The following is a 23,181-nucleotide window of genomic DNA, read 5'->3' on the forward strand; positions in this document are numbered from 1 at the left end:
CCTAGCTGGTGGAGCAAAAGGATCTACTCTATCGTTTCTCCAAATATGGTCATCTTCTAAATACAGGAAGGCCTTCTTCCTCTTCTATCTGAATGGGAAACAAGGGATCTACTACCCGTGCAAGCCTCTTCTTGCTAAGTGACCGGATTCAACTAGACCTAGAGTGATCGTAATCCCTCAGAATCCAACGTGACAAGATCTACAGTTTTAAGTTGGAAATTCCTGCCGTTCTGTGAAAGAAGATATTCACCTTAAAACCTATGGTTTTCGTTCATGGTAGAGAGGATAAACAGCATGCAAGGAGCAGGCATGAACTGGAGGGAGCATTGCGGTTAATTAACCTCACTTCGCAGCATTACAAAAACCGAGCCCAATTCAGACCTGGTAATGGGATAGTTCCCAGATAGCTCAGTTTGCCTGAACAATATTATTATTTTCTCTCTACAGCCCATGATCAGTGGTCAGGAGGAAAGAGACAGATGCTTCTGACAGATATATATTTCCTTCCTGTGAAGACACAGCCAGATCCCCTTTGAATCTCGGGATGTTGTCTATTTTTGTCCATACCGAGTGCAGAAAAATGCAGTGCATGGCGCTTACGAAGCAGGGAGAGGGGGGGAAGGATGTTCAAAGGTGTCAATGGAAACATTATAAATATATAAATAAATAAAACCCCGCTAAGAACAGTTAAAAGTTCCGGCGTTGCCCCCGCCCCTTTTTTTCAAGCTCATCAACTTGGATCCCGTGGAGGGGAAGGGGGGCGCGTTACAGGAAGATAGAGCTTCTATCCACCCAACGATTAAAGGGAGTAACTTTTGAAGCATTCAAAGGCCCACACAGAGAGGTGGAGAAGCTCTGGGTTTGAGTCTCGACCACCCACCCGAAAAGGATAAGCAATGGGATAGCTAAATGGTATGTGTGTGTGTGTGTTGGTGGCGGTAGGGAAGACAGAGAGCACAAACTGTCAAGAATCTAGGGGCTCTGGTTACTGCAAGACATGAGGCAGGCAAGGTGGGTGGGACAGGTAAAGTCAGGGCATCCACACCAAAGTCTTTTAACAGGCACAATCCTGGTGGGGGGGAGCTTGTTGATCGGTCAGTTGTGGGCCCGGCTTGGCACCGGTCACAGCTGGATCAGCTGCATCCAGTGACTCGGACATCTTTTCGCAAATGATGTCGACCAAACGTTCAAAGGTTTGCTTCACGTTAATGTTGTCCTTCGCGCTGGCCTCGAAGAACTCAAATCCTGGAGGAAGGGAAAAGACAAAGTACAAAAAAAAAATGCATGTACAAGAACAGGAAAGAGAAACACAGGAGACTCAAAGGGCCTCGAGGAAAATCAAGGACCAATTATTTCCAAGAGGAGTAAACAAAAATAAGAAAGCCATCAGCAAACAGTGGAATGATTTACCAGAGAAGAATGTGTATTTTGTTAAGTTTTGCCAAACCAGCCTTTCCCTTTTTATCAACTTAGTAACTTTGTTGGTGGACTGTACAGGGCTGGGTTTCTCGCCCCGTTCCAACCGGATCGGTTGGAACGAGGCCGGCGGCGTCCTCGTGCACGCACGCGGCGTCCTCGCGCACGCACACGGCACGCGCATGCGTACTAGCATCTGCGCGATGCTCCAGCTGCTCCTGGAGGATCGCGCAGGCGCTGTATGCGTTCTGCGCATGCGTGGAAAGCGCAGAATTCGTAAAAACCGGGTAAGGAGCGGGCGCGGGTGTGCGGGCGCGCGCGGGCGCGGGGGCTTCGCCGTTCCCGGAAGTTACTTACTTCCGGGTTTGGCGACCAACCGGATCGCAGGGACCGGTGCGAACCGGTCGAAACCCACCCCTGACTGTGAATGATGTAGATATAGAATATATCCCGATTTCAGCAAAGCACTGAGAAATTAACTCATAACTTTTTTTTATTAACCAGCTTGTTAAGAGTAAGCTGAATAAACAAATGACTCAAAATCACATTGGACAGTTCTTATAGATTTATTGAACCAGAGAGATTTGTCTAATAAGACAACCAAGCTTCAGTCCTAAGCTTTATACTCATCATCTTTAATTCATGATTAGGATGAAGGGGCAGGATTCAATAATTACCGTATTTTTCGGATTATAAGACGCACTTTTTTCCCTCAAAAAAGAGGCTGAAAATCCGGGTGTGTCTTATACACTGAATACAGCATTTTTTGCCTCCCGAAACCCCGCCCCTTCACCAAAATGGCCATGCATAGCTTTTAGGAGACTTTCAGAGAGCTCCTGGGGGCTGGGGAGGGCAGAAATGAGCAAAAAATGGACCGTGTTTTGCTCAGTTTTGCTCCTCCCTCCACCCAGCCGCACTCTATAAGGTTCCTAAAGGCTATTCATGCCCTTTTTTGATAAAAAAATGGGCATGTTTTAGCAAAAAACGGGCTGGTTTTTGCTTGTTTTTGCCCCCCTCCCCAGGAGCACTCTACAAGCCTCCTAAGGGCTATTCATGGCCCTTTTTTGGTATAAAACGGGCCCATTTTCACAACAAATGGGCCATGTTTGGGAGGTTTGCAGAGTGCAAAAAAATTTTTTTAAAAAAAAAATCTGCCTCTTCAAAAGCTTGGAGCGTCTTATACTCCAGTGCGTCTTATACTTTGAAAAATATGGTATCTAATTTGCAGATGACACAAATGAGTGGGAAATTTAAGTAGCATGATAGCAAGATGGGTGCCATATAAATACTATAAATAAATAAATAAATAAAATTATTTGATCCGTTAGCATCATGGGTTGAAATGGAAAGAATTAAACTTAATAGAGACTAATGCAACATTGTTCACCTGGAAAATAAATAGCAAATAGCGAGATAAACCTGGTTTGGCGGTTGTACCTGTGAAAATATATTGGAATAGAAGTTGATTGCAAACTGAGTAGGAACAAACAGGGCAATTTAGCTGCCAAAACCATAAGTGCTAGTTTAAGCTAAATCTATAATAGTGTAGATGTTCAATCATGAAATTTTACTGTTCCCTCACCTTAAGTATTGTAAAATATGGGCACTATATTTAAGAAGGGTTCAGGGAAACCAAAAGAAGTTCAGGGAAAAGAGTGAATATCAGAGGATTAGAAATTAAGTCCTGTGAAGAGTAACTGAAGGACCATGAAATGTTTATCCTTGAGAATGGACAGGCATAATGGTCTTCTTTAAGTACCCGAAAGGACGTCATTCAGAGAAAGGCCAAGACTAACATGTATTTATGTTACATGAAGGAAGATGCTAGCTGAATGTTTGGAAAAATACCCAACATTAAGAGGAGTACAACAGCAGAGTCATTTATCAGAGACATGGTGAGCATTTCAGTGAATGTGTTGAAATGGTGCCTAGACAGCCATCTGTCACCAATGTTCTACCTTCAATTTTTGCACAGAGGGGGAGTTGGATTTACTGGCCTAAAATATCTCCCTTCTATTATAAATATGATTTTATGAAATCCAAAGTATCAAGGTAGGTTAATCAAGTTCAGCATCTTATATCTAACTAGCTGGATATCCATGCTCCGCTAGGAATCTATGTGATCGGTCTTGATAAATCAGTTTGAAAATTAATAAGTAGTTACGATCAGCCTCTCCTCTCCCCTTCCCTCCCTCGGGCTTGCCCCATAGAATTCTCCCCTATCCTAACCTCTTCTCTCTCTCAGCCTTGCCCCACGGAATACCCCCCATCCTATCCCCTTCTCTCCCTCAGGGTTGCCCCATTGATCCTCTCCAAACTCCCACCCTGCAGGCTGAATTAGTCACACACTGGCCACACCCAAGGGGCAGTTGGAACAGAGATATTTTCAGGTGAGGAGGGGGAGTAGAACTCCTTAGCATCAGAGCATATTAATAATAATATAAGAAATAGTAATGATCTAATGGTCATTTAGAAAAATCCTTTCTATGCGAGCACCTGGAAGCCAAGAGGAATATACGTGCCACATTTCAAGTATGTAGGCTTTTCGATTCTGGAGATTTCATGATCGTGGTGGGAGTGTTTTCACTTTTATATATATGAATAAGGATTCAGCCACAAACAGGTCTTGAAAGCAACAGTGTCAGCTAATAATTTAAAGACAATTTCAAACATTTCAAAATCTCTTTTACAGTATATCCCATTTATTCCCTGTACTTCCTCTGTTAATTTATCTACTCTCCTCTTAAAGACATCTCAGCAACCAACCTTAGAAATGATTGACAGATGTTGTAACAAATGTCTTTTTTTTTAATCCTGAACCTGCATCTAATCCATTTAATAATGGCTTCCTATCTAAGGTTCCAAAAAGATTAGCCACCTACTTTTTTCTATACAATGTGCATATATTATGCAAATGTATCTCTTATATAAATCTGTTTTGCATAATTTATTTAACGCACACTAGCTATATAAAGCTCTAAAACTCATTTTTTCCTTGAGGCCAAAAGACTTGAAATTCCACTTCTGTATGACTTTTCAAACTCATCTTTATAGCTCAAATACATATCATTCCAATTGTTGTTCCCTTACCCAAGTGCTCAGCAAGCTGACGTCCTCGCTCTGATGACACAACCCTCTCATCTTCCATGTCACACTTGTTGCCCACCAACAGCACCTGGGCATTATCCCACGAGTAGGTTTTGATCTGAGTTGACCTGAAGTAAACATTAGAGAGACAAGCTCAGTCATATTTGACCAGTACTTCTTAACATAGAGAGAAAAACAAGAGTGTATTTCAGGTGTACTCATAAACGTCGTAACAAGCATGTTTGTCCCAGGCGGAAAATGTCCATAGTCAGGCAAGTGTTTTTTTTGGGATCCAATAAGATGTCACAAATGAGTGTACAAATTTTTAGAGTTCTGGAGAAGTCTTCATGAGGCACAATAAAAATAAGATACGTAAGAAGCAAAGAAAGTCTAAAAAATAATGACAGATTTTATTTTCCTGGGCTCCAAGATCATCGCAAACTGCAGCCAAGAAATTAAAAGACGCTTGCTCCTGGGGAGGAAAGCTATGGAAAATCTAGACAGCACACTAAAAAGCAGAGACATCACCCTCCCAACAAAAGTGCGCATAGTCAAGGCAATGGTTTTCTCAGTTGCAATGTATGGCTGTGAAGTTTGGACCATAAGAAAGGCTGAGCACCAAAGAATTGGGGCATTTGAACTATGGTGCTGGAAAAGACTCCTGCGAGTCCCTTGGACTGCAAGGCGATCAAATTGGTTAGTTCTAGAGGAGATCAACTGCTCTTTAGAAGGCCAGATCCTGAAGATGAAACTCAAATGCTTTGGCCGCCTAATGAGAAGGGAGGACTCACTGGAGAAGAGCCTAATGCTGGGAAGGACTGAGAGCAAAAGAAGAAGGGGACGACAGAGAATGAAGTGGCTGGATGGAATCACCGAAGCAGTAGGTGTGAGCTTGAATGGACTCCAGAGGATGGTAGAAGACAGGAAGGCCTAGAGGAACGTTGGCCATGAGGTTGCAATGGGTTGGACACGACTTCGCAACTAACAACAAATTTTATGTCATTTCGTTGGACCTAATACAGGTATCTTCTACCTAGGGATTCATCATGAAAATATATTACTGAAACTTCTGTTCAATCAACAGGAATGCAATTAAAAAATACTGCTATTCCTTGTTTAGCAACTGCCTTGGACAGCAATCATTTGCAATAGCAATAGCACTGTTGACTTATATACCGCTTCACAGTGTTTTACAGCACTCTCTGGGTGGTTTACAAATGTCAGCTTATTGCCCCCAACAATCTGGGTCCTAATTTTACCAACCTCGGAAGGATGGAAAGGTGAGTCAACCTTGAGCCTTGTCAGGATTGAACTCCTGGCTGTGGGCTGAGTTAGCCTGCAATGTTGCATTGTAACCACTGCGTCACCTCGGCTCAATTTGGAGGCATGACAGTGGCAAAAAATAACTTTGCAACCAATGTCCATATATAAAACCTTCAAGGATCTCTCAGTCACCTGTTCACCATTACAGCCAGTTAATAAGTATGATCTTTTGCCTGTTTTTCCCCCTCAAAGAAAAGAGAGATTGTGTCAGCAAGGTATCTCTTCCTGAGCTGCTTTCTTCAGAAGCATATTACTCCCCTAGAAAATACTCACCCCAAGTTAACATGCTCAGCTCTCTGACCTTATTTAATTGATTAAAACTCTGGACTGGCTGCCAAATGCTGCCTCTAACTGACAAGGCCCTAATCAATTTCACACTGAATATTTGTTTTTGCCTCTTAAGCATTTGGCTGCATACAGACCCAGCGCACTAGGCAAACAGCCACCGCTGGCGCATTCCTTTCATTGTGTGTGCCTGCTTATTTCCTTATAACCCTTTCCTCCCCAATGAATGTAAATGCAAATATTAATCTTCTTGCTAATTATCCCAGCACTGGGGAATGCATTGGGGAATGATTCTCGGCGAATCAGAAATCTTCGCTACCATTTAGGCTCACCTGGGTGTTTGGGGTCATAGCCTTCTGACACGATAAAAGCAAAGGAAAGTTTAAGGAAACTCATAAGCACAGTTGCAGTTTTACTTAGCAACCACTTCCCTTAATGACTGAAATTACTGGTTCCAATTGCAGTTGCTAAACAAAGACTATCTCTAATGAGCATTTAAGGCATTTTATACTTTTCTATTCTGTCCTACCTAAATTGCATAAGAATAGAGAGCAAATGTAACTACAAGACTTCCTTAGAAAGATGTAAGTAACTCAGAAAGAAAGCCAGTTTGGCCTAGTGGTTACGGCACCAGGCTGGAAAGCAGGAGATCATGAGTTCTGGTCCCGCCTTAGCCATGAAAACCAGTTGGGTGACTGTGGGCCAGTCCCTCTCTTTCAGCCCAACCCACTTTACAGGGTTGTTGTTCTAGGGAAAATAGAAGAAGAAAAGTGTGTTGGATATGTTCACTGCTTTGAGTTATTTGTAAAAATAATAAGGATGGCATGCAAGTAAAAATACACTTTTTGGTGCTTGCATATAAAGCAATAAGTAAACATACTGAAAACGTCAATTTGATCCATGGGTTGCTCAAATATCAGCTGCATTTGTTCAAAAGAATCCTTGGAGAACGTTTGAATATTAAAATTATTATAAGTTTCAGAATTAATTAAAGCTAGTCATAATAACTTTGACTCACCAATCTTGGACAGCATTGAAGGACTCTTCATTGGTGATGTCATACATCAAAATGAAACCCATTGCCCCTCGATAATAGGCAGTGGTGATAGTCCGGTATCGTTCCTGCCCTGCTGTATCCTAAAAAAACCCCACAAAAATGAATTTGAAGTACTTTTTATAGCATGTACAAGTATCCTTTGGAATTACAATACTCTATATCAATGTTTCCCAATCTTGGCAAATTGAAGGTGTGTGGACTTCAGCTCCCAGAAGTCTCAGTTACAGCTATGGAATTCTGGGAGTTAAAATACCTGGAAATTGCCAAAGTTGGGAAACCCTACGCTAAATCTTTTCCCCTAACTGTGATCAGTTATTATATGAGGAATATTTCTTGTGATGGTAATTAAAACTCAAGCATTTTAGGCTTTAATATTGCTGCATTTGTGTTCTCTCTGTTTCTGTCTCTGTCTCTCCCTCCCTCCCTCCCTGATGGACAATCTGTGACTGGGTTGAATTTATTTTAAACTTCACCTTCCAAAGTTACAGGACAGTTTACCGAATGCCACTGATGTCATGCAGAGTGGTAATATCAAAACATCAAAATTTCCAGTCCACATTAGGAGAGTTTGGGGAGATGATATTGCTTCAAGGAGAAGAATGTGTGCCTTTTAGAAGCTGAATATACTTTATTTATTTTCACTAAAAATGGGGATAACTGAATTTCAGAAAATTAATAGTCTGGCTGCCAAATATTGGCCCTGCTTGAGGCTGAAAAAAAGATGCTGGGTGCTTATATGCACCTCATGGATCACCACAGCTTGTCTAGAAATACTTTAGTAAATTAATTATATTATCAAAAAAACCATCACTTTGTTGTACCTTGTAAGAAATTGTACTTTGGCTTCATAATAAACTGATTTTATAATGAGGAAACATTTATCAAATGTCTTCATGGCCAAAGTATACTTTTGTTTTCCAAAAAAGATGTTTTTTTTAAAAAAAATATTTAAATTCATTAGCTATCCAACTCCAGTGGACTCAAAACTTTCAGAGTGTTTTGTAATCCTTGTAAGAGCATTGGAAGGAAACCCAATATTATCTAACATGAACCTTAATGTAATGGTATGTAGGAATGACCTTGAGGGAGGGAGGAAAAGAGATACTGATCAGATAGGAGAGGGGAGGAACCTACAGATACTTAATCTTCAGAGAAAGAAACTTAGGAAGGACTTGTCCTAATTGGTCAGGCTTAAAAAGAGACAGTGATTTGTACTTTCAGCATTGTAAGATTCTATTAATGAAGTCTTACAATAAAGTAGAATTAGCTCCTCTGGTGTCAGGCCCAAACCCAAAAACAAGACAGTAAGAGCCAACCAAGTTCAATCCTTTATTTGTTTACAGCTAATAGACAGAATCTTGCCAAACTAAAGCTATAAATTTCTCAACTATTAAATAGTAATAGCAATAACACTTAGACTTATATACTGCTTCACAGTGCTTTACAGCCCTCTCTCTAAGCAGTTTACAGAGTCAGCATATTGTCCCCAACAATCTGGGTCCACATTTACCAATCTTGGAAGGATGGAAGGCTGAGTCAATCATGAGTAGGTGACAATCGACCTTGGAAGGATGGAAGGCTGAGTCAACCTTGAATTGGTGAGAATTGAATTAGCTTGCAATACTGTATTAACCACTGAGCCACCATGGCTCTTTATCCTGAGAGATTCTATGGTGTGGTTACCCTGAACCAGGGGTGAAATTCAGCAGGTTCTGACTGGTTCTAGAGAACCAGCAAATACCACCTCTGGCTGGTCCCAGAGTGGGATCAGAATGGGATTTTGCAGTATCCTTCCCCTGCCATGCCCACCAAGCCATGCCCACAGAACCGGTAGTAAAAAAAATTAAATTTCACCACGACCCTGAATCTCTTATCTCCCCCACAGCCAGCTCAGGACTGCTCAGTCTCTATGTTTTTCTTTCTGGGAAAGCTCTGAGTGGACTAAGTCCTTTCCTCCTGCAAGTGCACATTCTTTCACATATGATCATGTTCCTTATCTGCTTTACCTTATCTGCTTTACCTGATACTTCCTTGAACAAAAACAGAGCACTACTCCAATTATATTTATATTGTTTAATCCAGCTGGCAGGGTCTTTCACATCTTCAAGCTCTTTCCCAGCCATGCCAGGGACCCTGATCCTTCTGCTGGCAGTATATTTTCTCTCAGAAAGCAATTTATTCTGGTAACCCTTGCAAGCAATCCTGCAAGGCAATTTTTCTCAACTTTAAGACATGTGGACCTAAACTCCCAGATTTCCCCAGCCAGCATAGGGAATTCAGCAGTTAAAGTCAGGGGTGGGATTTAGCCGGTTCGAGCGAAATGGTTGTTATGATTTTGCACAGATTTTGCGCAGTTCGGAAAACTGGTAAAATCGAACACCGGCTGCTTCTTCTCTGTGCTGTGCGCTTTCCAGATGGGACTTAGAGGAAAGTGGCGGCTCACAGCTGCTAAATTGTACAAGAGACACTCTCTCTCCCAGGAAATGTAGGAGCGGATAGAAGCAGCCGCTGCCCCGGATAGCAGAGATGGAGTGGAGCAGGCCCCGAAAGGCTGCTGGGTTAATCCTCGTTGCATGGTGGAAGCTCTGCATGTACGGAAGCCGTGCATATGCACATGCGCGCGCACTCACATTTTCGGTGAACCGGTTGTTAAATGGGTTGAATCCCACCACTGGTTGAAGTCCACATGTCTTAAAGTTGCTACGGGTTGAGAAGCACTGCTACAAGGCAAGACAGCTTCCCCTTGCCTCCTTACCCAGATCTGCAGTTTAATGCGCTTGTCATTGCGATAGATGGTTTTCACTTTGAAGTCGATGCCAACGGTGCTGACAAAAGCCGGAGTGAAGGAGTCATCGGCGTACCGGAAGAGGAAGGAAGTCTTCCCAACACTGCTATTGCCAATGATCAGGATCTTGAACATGTAGTCAAAGTTCTGGTCTGAGGATTCCTTCTGGCCATAGCGAGGGTCTGTTGCAGAAGCCATCTGGGGAAGAATTGGAGGAGGGAGAAGGAAAAGGATGGGGCACAAAAACACCACCCAGTTTGCAACTTCAGAAGAAAACCACACCCTCTGATCCTTTAATGAAAATTAAAAGGCTACCATATTTTTCGGAGTATAAAACGCACTGGAGTATAAGATGCACTGGAGTATAAGATGCACCAAGATTTTGAAAGGCATTTTTTTAAAAAAGCACTTTGCAGACCTCCCAAAAATGGCCCTTTTTTTTAAAAAAAAAAGGGCATGAATAGCCTTTAGGAGGCTTGTAGAGTGCTCCTGGAGGGTGCCACCCCCAAATGAGCAAAAACAGTCTGTTTTTTGTTCACTTTTGCCCTCCCCAGCTCCCAGGAGCCCTCTGGAAGTCTCCTAAAGACTATTCACGGCCAATTTTGCAGGATTTCAGGAGGCAAAAAATGCTGTATTCAGTGTATAAGACCCACCCAGATTTTCAGCCTCTTTTTTGAGGAGAAAAGGTGCGTCTTATATTCTGAAAAACACGGTATTTTCTTCTCAAGTTATTGCTCAAGCTATTTATGGAATCTGTCTGAACTTTAGCCCACCGCAGACTTTTAAAAACATTTAAAAGAAAAATCCCTGCTAATTTTCTTAAAGTACTTTTGATAACTACCCTCGACATTCAACAATGTTATTTATTTATCTTGTTATTTTACATATATAGGCATATTTAACATTGTAACCTAGACTGAGCTAAAAATGAATAACACATAGTCCTTGACTTACAACTAAAATTGGGACCAGAATCCCCATTGGGGTTGTTAAGTGAGTTGTGCCTGATTTTAACACTTTTTTTTTGCCAGTGAATCACTGCAGTTCTTAAGTGAACCACGTGTTCATTAAGTGAATCCAGCTTCCCCTATTGGCCTTGTTGGAAACCAATTAGGAAGGTTGCAATGGATCATGTGACTCTAGGACTCTGCGACCATTCTAAATGCAGGCTGGTTGCCAAGTGATCGAATTTCGATCATGTCACTCTGGAGATGCTGCAACTGTTGTAATTTAAGGACCAGTGCAACTTCAAACGTTTGCTGAATTGAATGGTTGTAAATCAAAGACTACCCATTCAGTATTTTAGTGGTATATGGGACAGGGATCAAAATACAGCAGTTGAGGCATTATGATTCAAGCCAAAGCAGAGAGGTTGGATATTGCAGTGCCACCCCCACCCTCTGGCATATTTTGACACTTTTGATCAATAGCGTAACAGTTCATAATCCTTATGGAAGTTCACAAATAGGATACACTAACAAATCAGGCAGAGAACTATCTTCTCCATTATGAACTATTGATGAAGTGGTTTCATTTTTCATTTACTGAACAGTTTATTGCAATGTGATTTATTAAAGAGTCTTTCTTTTCTTTCTTTTATAATTTTGCATTATAAATTGTTTTGCTTATAACACAACATACAGTACAAACCGCCCTGGTATTTTACGGCTGTTTGAATTAAGAACCAATTTCCAATGAACACATTGGTTCATGACACATTGTAGATGTTTATAAATTCAGAGTTTATATTTTTTTTAAAAGGCTACTCCCACCATTTTTTTTTGGTTCTATCGTGATATCCAACCAAACAGTTACTACATTTAAATCCACCAGAGATCGTAGTAATTTCTTATAAGTATGGTCTAGACCAGAGCTTCTCAACCTTGGCAACATTAAAATGTGTAGACTTCTACTCCCATAATTCCTCAGACAGCATGCTAAAATACACACAGCTTAAAGTCGCAAAGTTTGAGAAACATTGTTCTAGAACAGGGGTGTCAAACTGGTGGCCTGCGGGCCGGATGCATCGCACGCAGGCCACACCCACCACAGCTCCGTGAAGGGAAAAAACGGTGCGAAATGTCATGTGATGATGTGATGCAGCGAGTTGGATACCTGTATTCTAGAACCAGGCCTAGTTGGTTTTGGCAAGCTGTACTGTATAAACACACCTTCTATTTTCTTATCACAGAATATATACAGTATACCAGGAAAGGTAAATATATAATCAAATTTGTATTATAAATCAAGTTTCCTAAATATGGGCTACTTTCTGAACTGTGGATTGCAATTCCTAGAATGCACATCAATAGCCATGCTGCTGGAGATTTCTGGAAGCTGTCTTTCCCCCTGAAAAGATGTCCAGGTAAGCAATGTTTCTAGAAGAAAGCCCAGATTAATCTATCCAACTAAAATTGATCTGAAAATATAACCAATAGTACAGTATGGAGAGAACCTATATAGGCAGCTCCAATCCCCCCCTCTGTGGGAAATTAAATTAAATTTTAATGAGGTACCATCGCAGTTAATTGCAATCAAGGGACAGAAACCAGGATGGAAACATTGAGGTGAACATGGAATTTGCAACATTTTAATACCATATGATAATATAATTTGCAGGGACGCGGTGGCTCAGTGGCTAAGACGCTGAGCTTGTCAACCAGAAAGGTCCGCAGGTCAGCGGTTCGAATCCCTAGTACTGCGTAACGGAGTGAGCTCCCGTTACTTGTCCCAGCTTCTGCCAACCTAGCAGTTCAAAAGCATGTAAAAATGCAAGTAGGAAAATAGGAACCACCTTTGTTGGGAAGGTAACAGCGTTCCGTGCACCTTCGGTGTTTAGTCATGCCGGCCACATGACCACAGAGACGTCTTCAGACACCGCTGGCTCTTCGGCTTTGAAACAGAGATGAGCACCGCCCCCTAGAGTCGGGAATGACTAGCACATATGTGCAAGGGGAACCTTTACCATTAATACAATTTGCATTTGAGATTTTTGATTGCTGTTTTTCTTATTGTGTGCATGCAAGCTACCTTAGGGGCCTGAATCTTACAAGATAGAAATATTTCATATATTGTTTTATGAATTAATCTCTGTGACATATGCAAACATTTGGCTTGAGAACACAGACCGACAAGGCCATTAAGCTAACTAGACATATCATCTCTATGGGATGAATAATTAGTTTGTTCATTTCACTTCGAGATGATTTGCCTAGTCCTTCAGTTTGCACCAGTCTCAAAATCATGCTACACCCAGCCAGAAGACTCTCCAAAATATAGAGAAGACTTGCATCCACCTCTACTTTGGACATCAATTATCTTATCTTTCAAAGAATAATTCTCTTTTAAAAAGGGAAAGCAGTCACAGTTATTCCCCAGTCCATCAAGGACAATCACTTTAGCACTATGGCAGGCAACTTTTCAGCAGTGAAGGTTGCAACTCAGCTCCCTGATTGGAAAGCCAATAATTCCTATTTCAACCCTCCTACTCTGCCCCCAAGTTCCCCAAAGGGGAAAAAAACCACAGTGATGAATTTCAGTGGCCAAATGGCAAATCTCCGGAGGACTGGTTTCAGGCTGCTTTGGGAGGTGCCCAAGGATTAAGACTAGAAGTTTGTGAATGATCTGTCTCTGAGAGTCCTCCTGCTCTTACTCCAATCCTAATTTTCAGGAAAATAATGAAAATCATAGGGGTGGTGCAGTGGCCTTTCTCCTCGCAATCAGGAGGCTGTGAGTTTGATCCTAGGTAGAGGCAGAATATTTCTCTCTCTGGGTACAATGAGAATATAACTGCTGAACAAAACCGCATTGGCGACAGGAAGGGCATTTGGCCAGTAAACACTCAGCTCCATTCAGTTATCCAGACTCCATCCCGCATGGCATTATGGGATTGTTAAATGCAGATGATGAATGAAAATCATGGCGTAGATCATCAGCCAGTTTTGCTGCAGAATTGTATTGATATTGGATCAGCATTTGGTCCATGAGTTATTCAAACTGATACAGCTCATCAACTGGAACTTCATACTTAAATCAGTTAAGATGCATTGCTTTCCTTAACTGGTGCCATCACCGTTGGTGACATAGATTCCCATCTTGGAACAGTGCCTTTTGGGTAAGAGAGTCATTTTACAGCGCTCCTGTCTCTGAGAGGTCAACTAAACCACATAAATGGAAAAATTTCCGCAGAGCATCAAGAACTTCTTTTCCCTTGGTTTCCAAAGGCTTTCAGAACAGATTATTTAAAAGTGCATTGTGTTGGGTTTTATTCATTATTTAAAAGCACGCTGACTGCTATTATTAAACTGAATGCACTTTATTTCTGTGTCATCTGTGCAGCTGAGACCACAGAGTTGGCCATTTTCTTAGCACCGAGCAATCGTTCCAGCCTCGTTCACAGAAAAAGATATAAAATTGAAAAAACACCAACGTAACGTTGCAAGCTTCTTGCCCTTGTTACACTACCCAAAGAGCTAAAAGCTTGTTTTGTGTGGGAATTTCTGATTGGGCATGGTAGCAAACAGAATGCCAGATGCAATGGGAACATTCTGACTCACCTACAGACTTTTCTTACGTCCCTGTTGACAGTGGTAACAATTATTTCAGAGGTCTACACTTCCCCCAGTTCCTTGGGGAGATTTAAAAAAAAAGATCTTTAAACTGCTTGTTCTCATATGCTGCATCCTAGATATGCCCTACCTTCTAATTTCCTCAGAGCAAATATGCCACCCAATACAATATTTTAGCTCAGTGGTTCTCAACCTCTGATCCATGGACCTCCGAGGGGGCCGCAATGTCATCACAGGGGGTCCACAAAGGCTTTAAAAATGTTATGATTTGCATCTTAAGTCTTGGGAGTCCGTGGCCATGGTCCGTGGTCACAAAAGGTATTTAAGGAGGGTTCATGGTGAAGAAAAGGTCAAACCCCACCGTATTAGCTAATTAAACAGCCCATGGTTTACTTGCATTACACAAAGCAAAGGATGGGGTTGGAATAATTCCTAGGGCCTAAGAAGGATTTAGCTGGATTCCTCTCACATCTTCTTAGAGGCCAATCTCAAATACGGGTTTCAGCTACAGCTAAACAGATCTCAGTTTTGTGCAGCAGGGAATTGCTAAGCAATGCTTGGTGGTAGCAGTAGGAAAGCAGTCTCCATTTTGGCTCTGAGTCAGCTGTGTTTTTGCCCACTGAGCTCTTTGTAGCAGATGCTCCCAGGATGAATGCCTCATCCTTGGCTTTGGGTGTTCAGCGATGAAAAAGACAAATCCAAAAGGGTAACAAGAAAACGAGATTAAAGAAGAGCTCAGAACTCAGGGCGTTCTATTGATTAATGCAAAATTGAATTTTAGAGGTACACTTTCTGTCTTGTTTCATCAAAAAAAGGGGGAGGGGAATGTGGGAGGCCCAGTTATAGCAAAGCAGTCCTAAGATTGCTGGCTACTCATTTTGCCCTTTGCTCGGTCCCTAGTGACATATAAAACTGAGTCAAATAACTGGATTGGAAGATTTTTGGAAATTAAAAATGTATTGATTCTTCTGTCACCTTGGCTCACTGTTAAGTTTTAATCTGGCAGTGAATTTTTTTCAATGCGGGGCTCTCTTTCCTTCTATTTGTTACACCCATTGCAATGCAGGAGTGACTCAGGGTATGATTTAAAAAGGTCAGTGTGGCATACATTAAAAAAAAACAGATGGATTGCACCATTATGGCCAGCATTTTGAATGTTTTTAACCATACCCTATGGGCACCTCAGATGACGTCTACAACACACAGGGAATACATGCATAACTTCTCATTAAATGCTTTTTGAAAGCATTTTAAAAGGAAGCCTCAGTTTTGATTTCTGCAGAACGGGAGATAGAGCGCTCCCTAAATTATGCACAGGGAATGTTCTGTTTCTGAAAAGCTGCTTTTTCAAGATGGCTTGAATCCAATCTTATATGGTCTACTTTTTATGAAATTGGAATTCTAGCATTTTACCAAAGGACACCAAATTGGCAAGCATTCTTATGCATTAAAGAAGATTGCAATTCTTTGCTTATCTGGCTGGAAGTAATTCCCAAATAAAATGGTGCTGAGGCTATTCCAAGAAAAGAAGTAACGATTGCACTGTATCTCATTCTGAGTCTGTATTCCGGTTTGGGAATTAAAACACCTAGACAACAGGAAATTTTAGCAAAAGGGGAGGGCAGAACTGATAAAGTCTTGAGTTACATTCTTCCAGAATGATATGAGTGCTATGGTGCCATCAACCTAAAAGTCCATCCAATCCAGTATTGTGTTTCAAAACAGGGGCAGGTATTTTGGGAAGCATGCAATTACAATCAGGATGAAAAGCCATTGTTCTTTCTCTTGAATCATAGGTAAACTACTTTAATACATAGAGATTCTAGCTACCGGTAGCTCTAAGGTAGATCTCAACTTGAGACCTTTTCATTTATCAATGGTTTATTACGATGACCTTGGGAAAAAAATGACTTAACACCTGATCTGTTACAACTGTCACACCACTCCTGTAGTCACAATTTGGGCACTTGGCAACCAACTTGCAATTCACAACCATTGCAGAGTTTTGCAGTCACTTGATCACGATTTGTGACCTTCGCAACTGGCTTCCAACAAGCAAAGTCAGTTGGGGAAGCCGGATTCGGTTATTCGCTTAATAACCGGTGTAAAATAGTTGTAAAAATTGGGTGTGGTCACATGATGACTTGCTTTAAATTATGACTGCAAAGACTTACAATGTGAATTCTGGTTCCAATTAGGGTTGTAAGTTGAGGAGTACATGTACTAAGTCTCAAAGACATCACCTACCAATGCAAAAGAAAGGACCAATAAATCAAACAACCTTTGTAAGAATATTAGCAGATAAAAGGATGACCAATCAGTGGATTGCACTGAGTGGTCATCCTTTTATGTGCTAATATTCTGATATTAGCAGTTACTCAGGGATTCATTCCTTGGCTGCATAACTCATCATTTTTCACCAATACTCAGACAAAGGCATGTAGACATACAGTCACTATTTATTACTGCTGTTTCTAAGATCCAAGTGGGAAGAATTCATTTTAATCAGTCATAAGGAACTCATTGCATTTCCAAATTTAGTGCTACCTCCATCTCATCTCTTTCCTCCCTCTCTCTTAAGAAAATACGACTCTTGACCTCTCTCCCTACAGTATCTCTGAAGAGATGCTGGAAACAAGGTGCAGCCTTGTTTTGCTTTGCATCCAAATCTTTAAAAGTTAACAGAAATAAAGACAAGGGGAAAGCTAACTCTGGCTCGTAAAAGACAAGAAAAGAAAATGTAAGTAAAGAAAGAATACCCATTGGGTTTGGTGACAAAGAGAATGGATGTGAAGAGTTAAAAGCTTTATCACCAAGTAAGGCCTGGAAAAAACTCTGCTCCATCTGATTCAGTGACTTGGTTCGCACAATGTACTAATTCATAATTACATTTGTTTTGATTTTAGCAGGTTCTATGAACATGACCACTCAGGTTTGTAAACCATAGCTTGTGATGAAACTTGGCTAACTCATCCTCATCTTCTTCTTTTAACGACCCCATAATTCCTTGCATCTTGGGAGTCTGGGCAACTGAATGGAGCTCAGTGTTAACTGGCCGGATGCCCTTCCTGTCGCCAATGTGTTGCTTTGTTCAGCAGATATAATCCCATTGTGCCCAGGGAGAGAAATATCTGTCTCTACCCAGGATCGAACTCACAGCCTTCTGATTGTGAGGCGAGAGCTGCACCTCTATCTAGGCCACCGCACCACTGATGAAACTTGGCTAACTGATAAACCAAAAAGCTAATTTAATAAACCAAGACTTTGTCCCAATGTGAGATCTCACCTTGCATTAGGTAACTTCACATGGTCCTGTTTAAATCACTCTTTTTTATTATAAGGATAGGGATTGTATTAGAATAACTATTTTTAGAATAGCTTTTGCTCATCGGTGCTGCACATGCTGAGGTGCAAAAAATAAAATAAAATCCTAATTCATTCTCCAAATGGAAATGGTTAAGATTCTTTTTGGTCTGAAAATCAACAGAACTTGTGTCACCAATTAATAAATACTAAATTACATGGGACATGGTTGGAGTCAATGGAAGAGATTGGGCTATATCATGTTATGCTTTCTACAACTTGGTTGTAGAAAAAGCAACAACCAATTTGGTTCATGCCAAACAAATCATATTATGGCTTAATGTAATGTGTGAATCCAGCCACAATGTTCCATGTTGGAAAACTACCTGTTTATAGGCTGTGATTATACATAATCCTCAACTTACAACCACAATTGGGACTGATAATTCTGTTGCTAAACAAAGCAGTCATTCAGTGAGTTATTTTGCCACCATTGTTAAACAAATCTCCATGGCTGTTAAGTGTTAACAACTGTTAAGCAAATCCGTTTCCCCCATTAACTTAGCTTGTTGGAAGCCAGGTGGGAAGGTCACAAATGCAACCACTTGATGATGCCAGGAAGCTGTAACCATTGTAAATACATGCTGGTTGCCAAGCACTCAATTTTTTTTGTGTAAATGTGTTTTTATTTTCCATTTTCATTTTCGTACAGTCACATATATACTGTGCAGAACCGGGGCCATATAACATTAAACAATAAACACAGCCATTCCTCTTGTCAATAATACCCCCCAAAATAGAAACCCAATGTACCTCTTCGACCCTCCATACACCCTTTCTTTCGCCCCCCTCCAACTTTCCATCTTCCCTCCATCATTCCTCTCTACCCTACTTCCCCTCCCCCTCTACCACTCCTCTCTCCCAATACACTCCCTCCCTTCCTTCTCACCCTCCCTCCAATCCTCTCTCCCACCCTCTCCATCCCTCTTTCTTCTATCCCTCTACTCCTCCCTTCGGACCAAGCACTCAAATTTTGATCACATGATCAGGAGGATGCTACAACAGTGTTAGGATGTAAGTCGCTTTTTTCAGTGCCATTATAACTTTGAGTGGTTTCTAAATCGATGGTTATAAGTTGAGGACTATCTGTATATGCACACACATGCATGGGTTGATCTGTGAGGGGAGAGATGTCAGATGTTGATATGACCATGAAATCGAAATCTTACACTTTTTTTACACGCATCATGACTTGCCCGCATGATTTTCTGTCCCGTTAGCCAAAGATGACTTTGGGTTAACCAAAAATAAATAAATAAAATTCTTTGCTCTTTGACATTATCACATGTGCTCAAGACACCTGAAAAAGTTGAGGAGGATAAAAATGAAATGACTGATTCAATTTTACCTGTCTTGCCACGTACCTGCTCCAGAACTTCCAAGCACTAAGAAAACCAGAATGCCTAAAATGTGAAGATCTTTTGGTGCAGAATCAGACAAACCATTGAAATGCAGATGCTGTCTGTCCATGCTGCATTGTTTTCAACAGTATATGCAACTCCTTTTGCAGAATCCAAGACGAGTGCAAAGGAATACAGCTATCTAATTTCTAGGCTTATGTCCCCAATTCCGGCCACCAAGAGGTTCCTTCAACAATGTGCATTTGCCTCTGGTTGTATTCATCAGTATATTTCACAAGGCCAAGTCGGGATCTATCATATGGATTCTTACAATATGCAAAGCTGGGATAGTGTTAAGTTGGTTAGGTGTTGTTGTTTTTTGGTTATGCAAGGGTTTATATGTTAGCAGGTGGCGGGATCTAGCAAACCTTAGTTGGTTTAGAAAGCTAAGCAAGGTTGGTTCTGGTTAATATTTGAATGGGGAATCATCTTGAACACTAAGGCCTTTGTAGCATTTGAAGACAACTTTACTATTTTGGACCAAGCCATCTTTTTTGTTTTGTTTATGTTAGGGTATCTTGTGGAAACCCAGCAAGTCACTAAATAATGAAAATATGCTGCATGAAGACATAAGACCCTCCTTATGTGGTGTTGAGCAAGCAAGTTGGGTGGGAATCCTGAACACAGCATATTATAGGCCAATGCAGATATGCAACTCTTGGTTCTCCAACATGGAAGAATATCAGCACTTTTTGAATTTGCTTGGGTATCTGCTACAGATCTATCTCAGAAGGTTTTCAGATGTCATTTCTACTTTAAACAAAATGTCAAATTGAGAATGGTTCTAATTCACATGGCAGTTGCAAGGTCTTCGAAAGCTGAATCTGGCTCCAATTGTCAGGCCTACCTAGCGAATAGGTAGGAGCTTTCATAAAGCATAAAAACACAAGAAGAGTCCTAGATCAGGCCAGCAGCTCATCTATGTAATATTCTGTGCCATGAAATGCTCACAGCATAGAAAAGGAAAGTGATAGCATGCCTTACATAAGGATAGCTATCTGTGATTCAGGAAGTAGTAAACAGTCATCAATTCTAGTTGCTAATAATTCCCAAAATGAATTGGCTTACATAATATTAGCTCATCAGTTGGGCTTTCAGAAACTGGGAGAAGATCATGGCATCATGTCTGAAAAACATTTTCTAAATAGGTTTCCTAACATATAGGGATACCTTTCTCTAGCTAACATCCCCTAACTTAATTTCCTTTCTTCCTTAAGATCTAGGCCAGTGGGTCTCAACCTTCCTAATGCCGCAACCATTTAATACAGTTCCTTATGTTGTGGTGACCCCCAACCATAAAATTATTTTATGTTTTCTGTATTTTTTCAAAAATATGTGTTTTCCGATGGTCTTAGGTGACCCCTCTGAAAAGGTCGTTCGACCCCCCAAAGGGGTCCCAACCCACAGATTGAGAACCACTGATCTAGGCCAAGAGCCTTGCTAGATAAGCTCAAGATCTGACAGCAGGACAAGAAGCAATGGATGGAAACTAATCAAGAAGAGAACCAACGTAGACTAAGGCGAAATTTTCTGGCAATGAGAACAATTAACCAGTGGAACGGCTTGCCTCCAGAAGTTGCAGGAACTTCAGCACTGGAGGTTTTTAAGAAGAAACTGGATGACCTTTGTCTGAAATGGAATAGGGTCTCCTACTTGAACCGGGGGTTGGACTAGAAGACCTCCAAGGTCCCTTCCAACTCGGTTATTTTGTTAAGATGGACTCTCCACCTCTTCCATCTCACTTTCATGCATATGCCCCAGAGGGGAAAATGTTATGCAATACATGAAAGTGGTGCCTCCTATAGGTATCCATTATCAGCACCCAATGTTTTGAGGGCGACTGCCCTAAAGCAGGAATATACTTGATTCATGTCGTATAAGATCCTGCTTAATTTGAATCAAATGTTTTCTGCCCAACATCATATCCAATACTGAGTAGCCAATTACCCCCGTGCAAAATGTTTTGCTGGCTGTTTAGTTTAGTTTAGTTTATTTGGATTTATAGGCCGCCCTTTTCCCTGAGGGGACTCAGGGCGGCTTACAATCATTAGGGGGGGGGGGCTCCATGAAAGCTCTATTTCATCGGGGCAATTAACTCTTCTCTCCATTTCATAAGTCCATACCAATTTTAAGGCTGCCTAAGCAAATTATCGTCATCGTAGCTTATGGCAACGTAAAAAGGAAGCAGAGCAGGCCAATGTCAAGCTATTCAATCTTTTCAATATCAATCACTGGTTTGCCAGCACATCCAAGCATGCGATGCTATCCTATCCAGCAGCAGGATCCTTTGGCCCAGCCTTATTTGCCCATGCAATGCCTTGCATATAGTGAGCTCAAGTTGCAAATGCTTTCATGTTGAATCAAACGCTCCCCAGTTATTGAGTATTTAAAGCGGTCTGTCTGGACGGACACACACACACCACACACCACCTTTTTGCTCTTGCAATTGTAACCATGGGCAGTAGAACATTTAGGGAGATTTGTCAAGCTAGGGGGAATAGCTGAGCGCAGCCTAGCCAGGGTAAGCTGCTCTCCTTCTGATGAAAAAAAAAAAAAAAACCATAGTGATGATGCACCCTTCTCCCCACTGTCTTCATCTGAAGAAGCAACCCCTAATGCTGCATTGCATACAAGAGGCTGAGCCTCAGGAAAGCTGATAAATGTGTCCACCACAAGACATTAATCATGTCGAATACTGAATTGTATTTTTTTTTTATGGTGCTGCCGTAGGCTCTTTTTTCAGCTACAATGTAAGTAGATCCTTTGACAAGAGACCCCAGATGGCAACCTTCTTTCCCTTCCACACGTCCTCAATCCAATTTGGAATTAAATTGCTCAATAGACGGGCAACTTTGAAGGCGCATCTTCCAAGGAGAAGTTTGCAAAGTGCTGATCCCCAAAACTAGATTGGGGGGGGGCACCTGGGAGGGGCGAAATGAAGGAAAAGAACCACTCTATAAGTCAAGTAATTATAAAGCGGATCTTGCTGACAGATTTGCATCTGGAAGAGCCTTTGGAAAAGCTGGATGTTGTGTGTATGCGCGGGGAGTTATTTTTGCCTGGAGGGAAAGAGCTGTTATTACGAAATGTCCCCCTTTTTTTTTTCCCCCTCCCAACCTCTCCCAGCCCAATCCATCTCTTGCAAGACAGGCCCACCCGAATGAGGAACAGCACTTGAGCCGGAACTGGCTCCCTTTGCAACCTGCGATGCTGCCTGCCTGCCTCCCTCCTTCCCATCCCCTCCGTTCTCTCTCTCTCTCTCTCTTCCAGAGCCTCCTGTTTACCATCTGCATCACTGAAACCTCTTCCGACGAGGCCCGCGAATGAATGCCCGTCTCCCGTTTCATTCCGTGCCATCTTATTTATTTATTTTAATTTATATTAAAAAAAACACACCACCTTTTCCCTTTGGAAAAAAAAAAAGCAGCGACATTTCCTTCCACCGCCATATATTACCTTCGATTGAACGACGTTTCCCCCCCCCCCCGGCCCCTATATAAACCAGCATCCCTCCCCCATTTATTTTCTGCTCCCTTCCCCCCTCCCCACCTCGCGTACATGTGTCAAATGAAGGTTAACAACCTGCCCACCCACCCCTCTTCCTTCTTCCCCGCCGCCGCGCCACCCTGCTTCCAAGCAACCGAATGGGAGGAAAAAAAAGAGGCAACACAGATGAAGGGATCATCTCTCTAGGTTAGAAAAAGATTTTTAAAAAAAACACACGAGAGGGGGGGGGGGATTGCACAGGCGCGCACTCACCCCGTGAACGCGCTTCTGGTCTCCCAGCTAATGCAGCAGCGGCGGCGGCGGCGGCGGCGGCAGTGGCGCGAGGCAACAGCACCTGCCTGCAGATCCCTGTCCAACGTCACCAGCGCTCCGAAAGGGGCGGGGATATGC

General features: G+C 41.8%; 1 protein-coding gene across 1 annotated transcript; it reads right to left on the reverse strand.

Moving 5' to 3' along the window:
• Nucleotides 1-272: 272 nt before the first annotated feature.
• On the reverse strand, nt 273-23,153 carry RAB3A (RAB3A, member RAS oncogene family). Its single transcript, XM_032238641.1, has 5 exons — nt 23,044-23,153; nt 9,924-10,151; nt 7,130-7,248; nt 4,507-4,631; nt 273-1,245 (listed from the first exon to the last, which is right to left on the reverse strand). The coding sequence occupies exons 2-5, from the start codon at nt 10,149-10,151 to the stop codon at nt 1,055-1,057; spliced, it is 663 nt and encodes a 220-aa protein (XP_032094532.1). The 5' UTR covers nt 23,044-23,153; the 3' UTR covers nt 273-1,054.
• Nucleotides 23,154-23,181: the final 28 nt, after the last annotated feature.

This window comes from Thamnophis elegans, chromosome 1 (assembly GCF_009769535.1).
Source record: "Thamnophis elegans isolate rThaEle1 chromosome 1, rThaEle1.pri, whole genome shotgun sequence".
Lineage (NCBI taxonomy): Eukaryota > Metazoa > Chordata > Lepidosauria > Squamata > Colubridae > Thamnophis > Thamnophis elegans.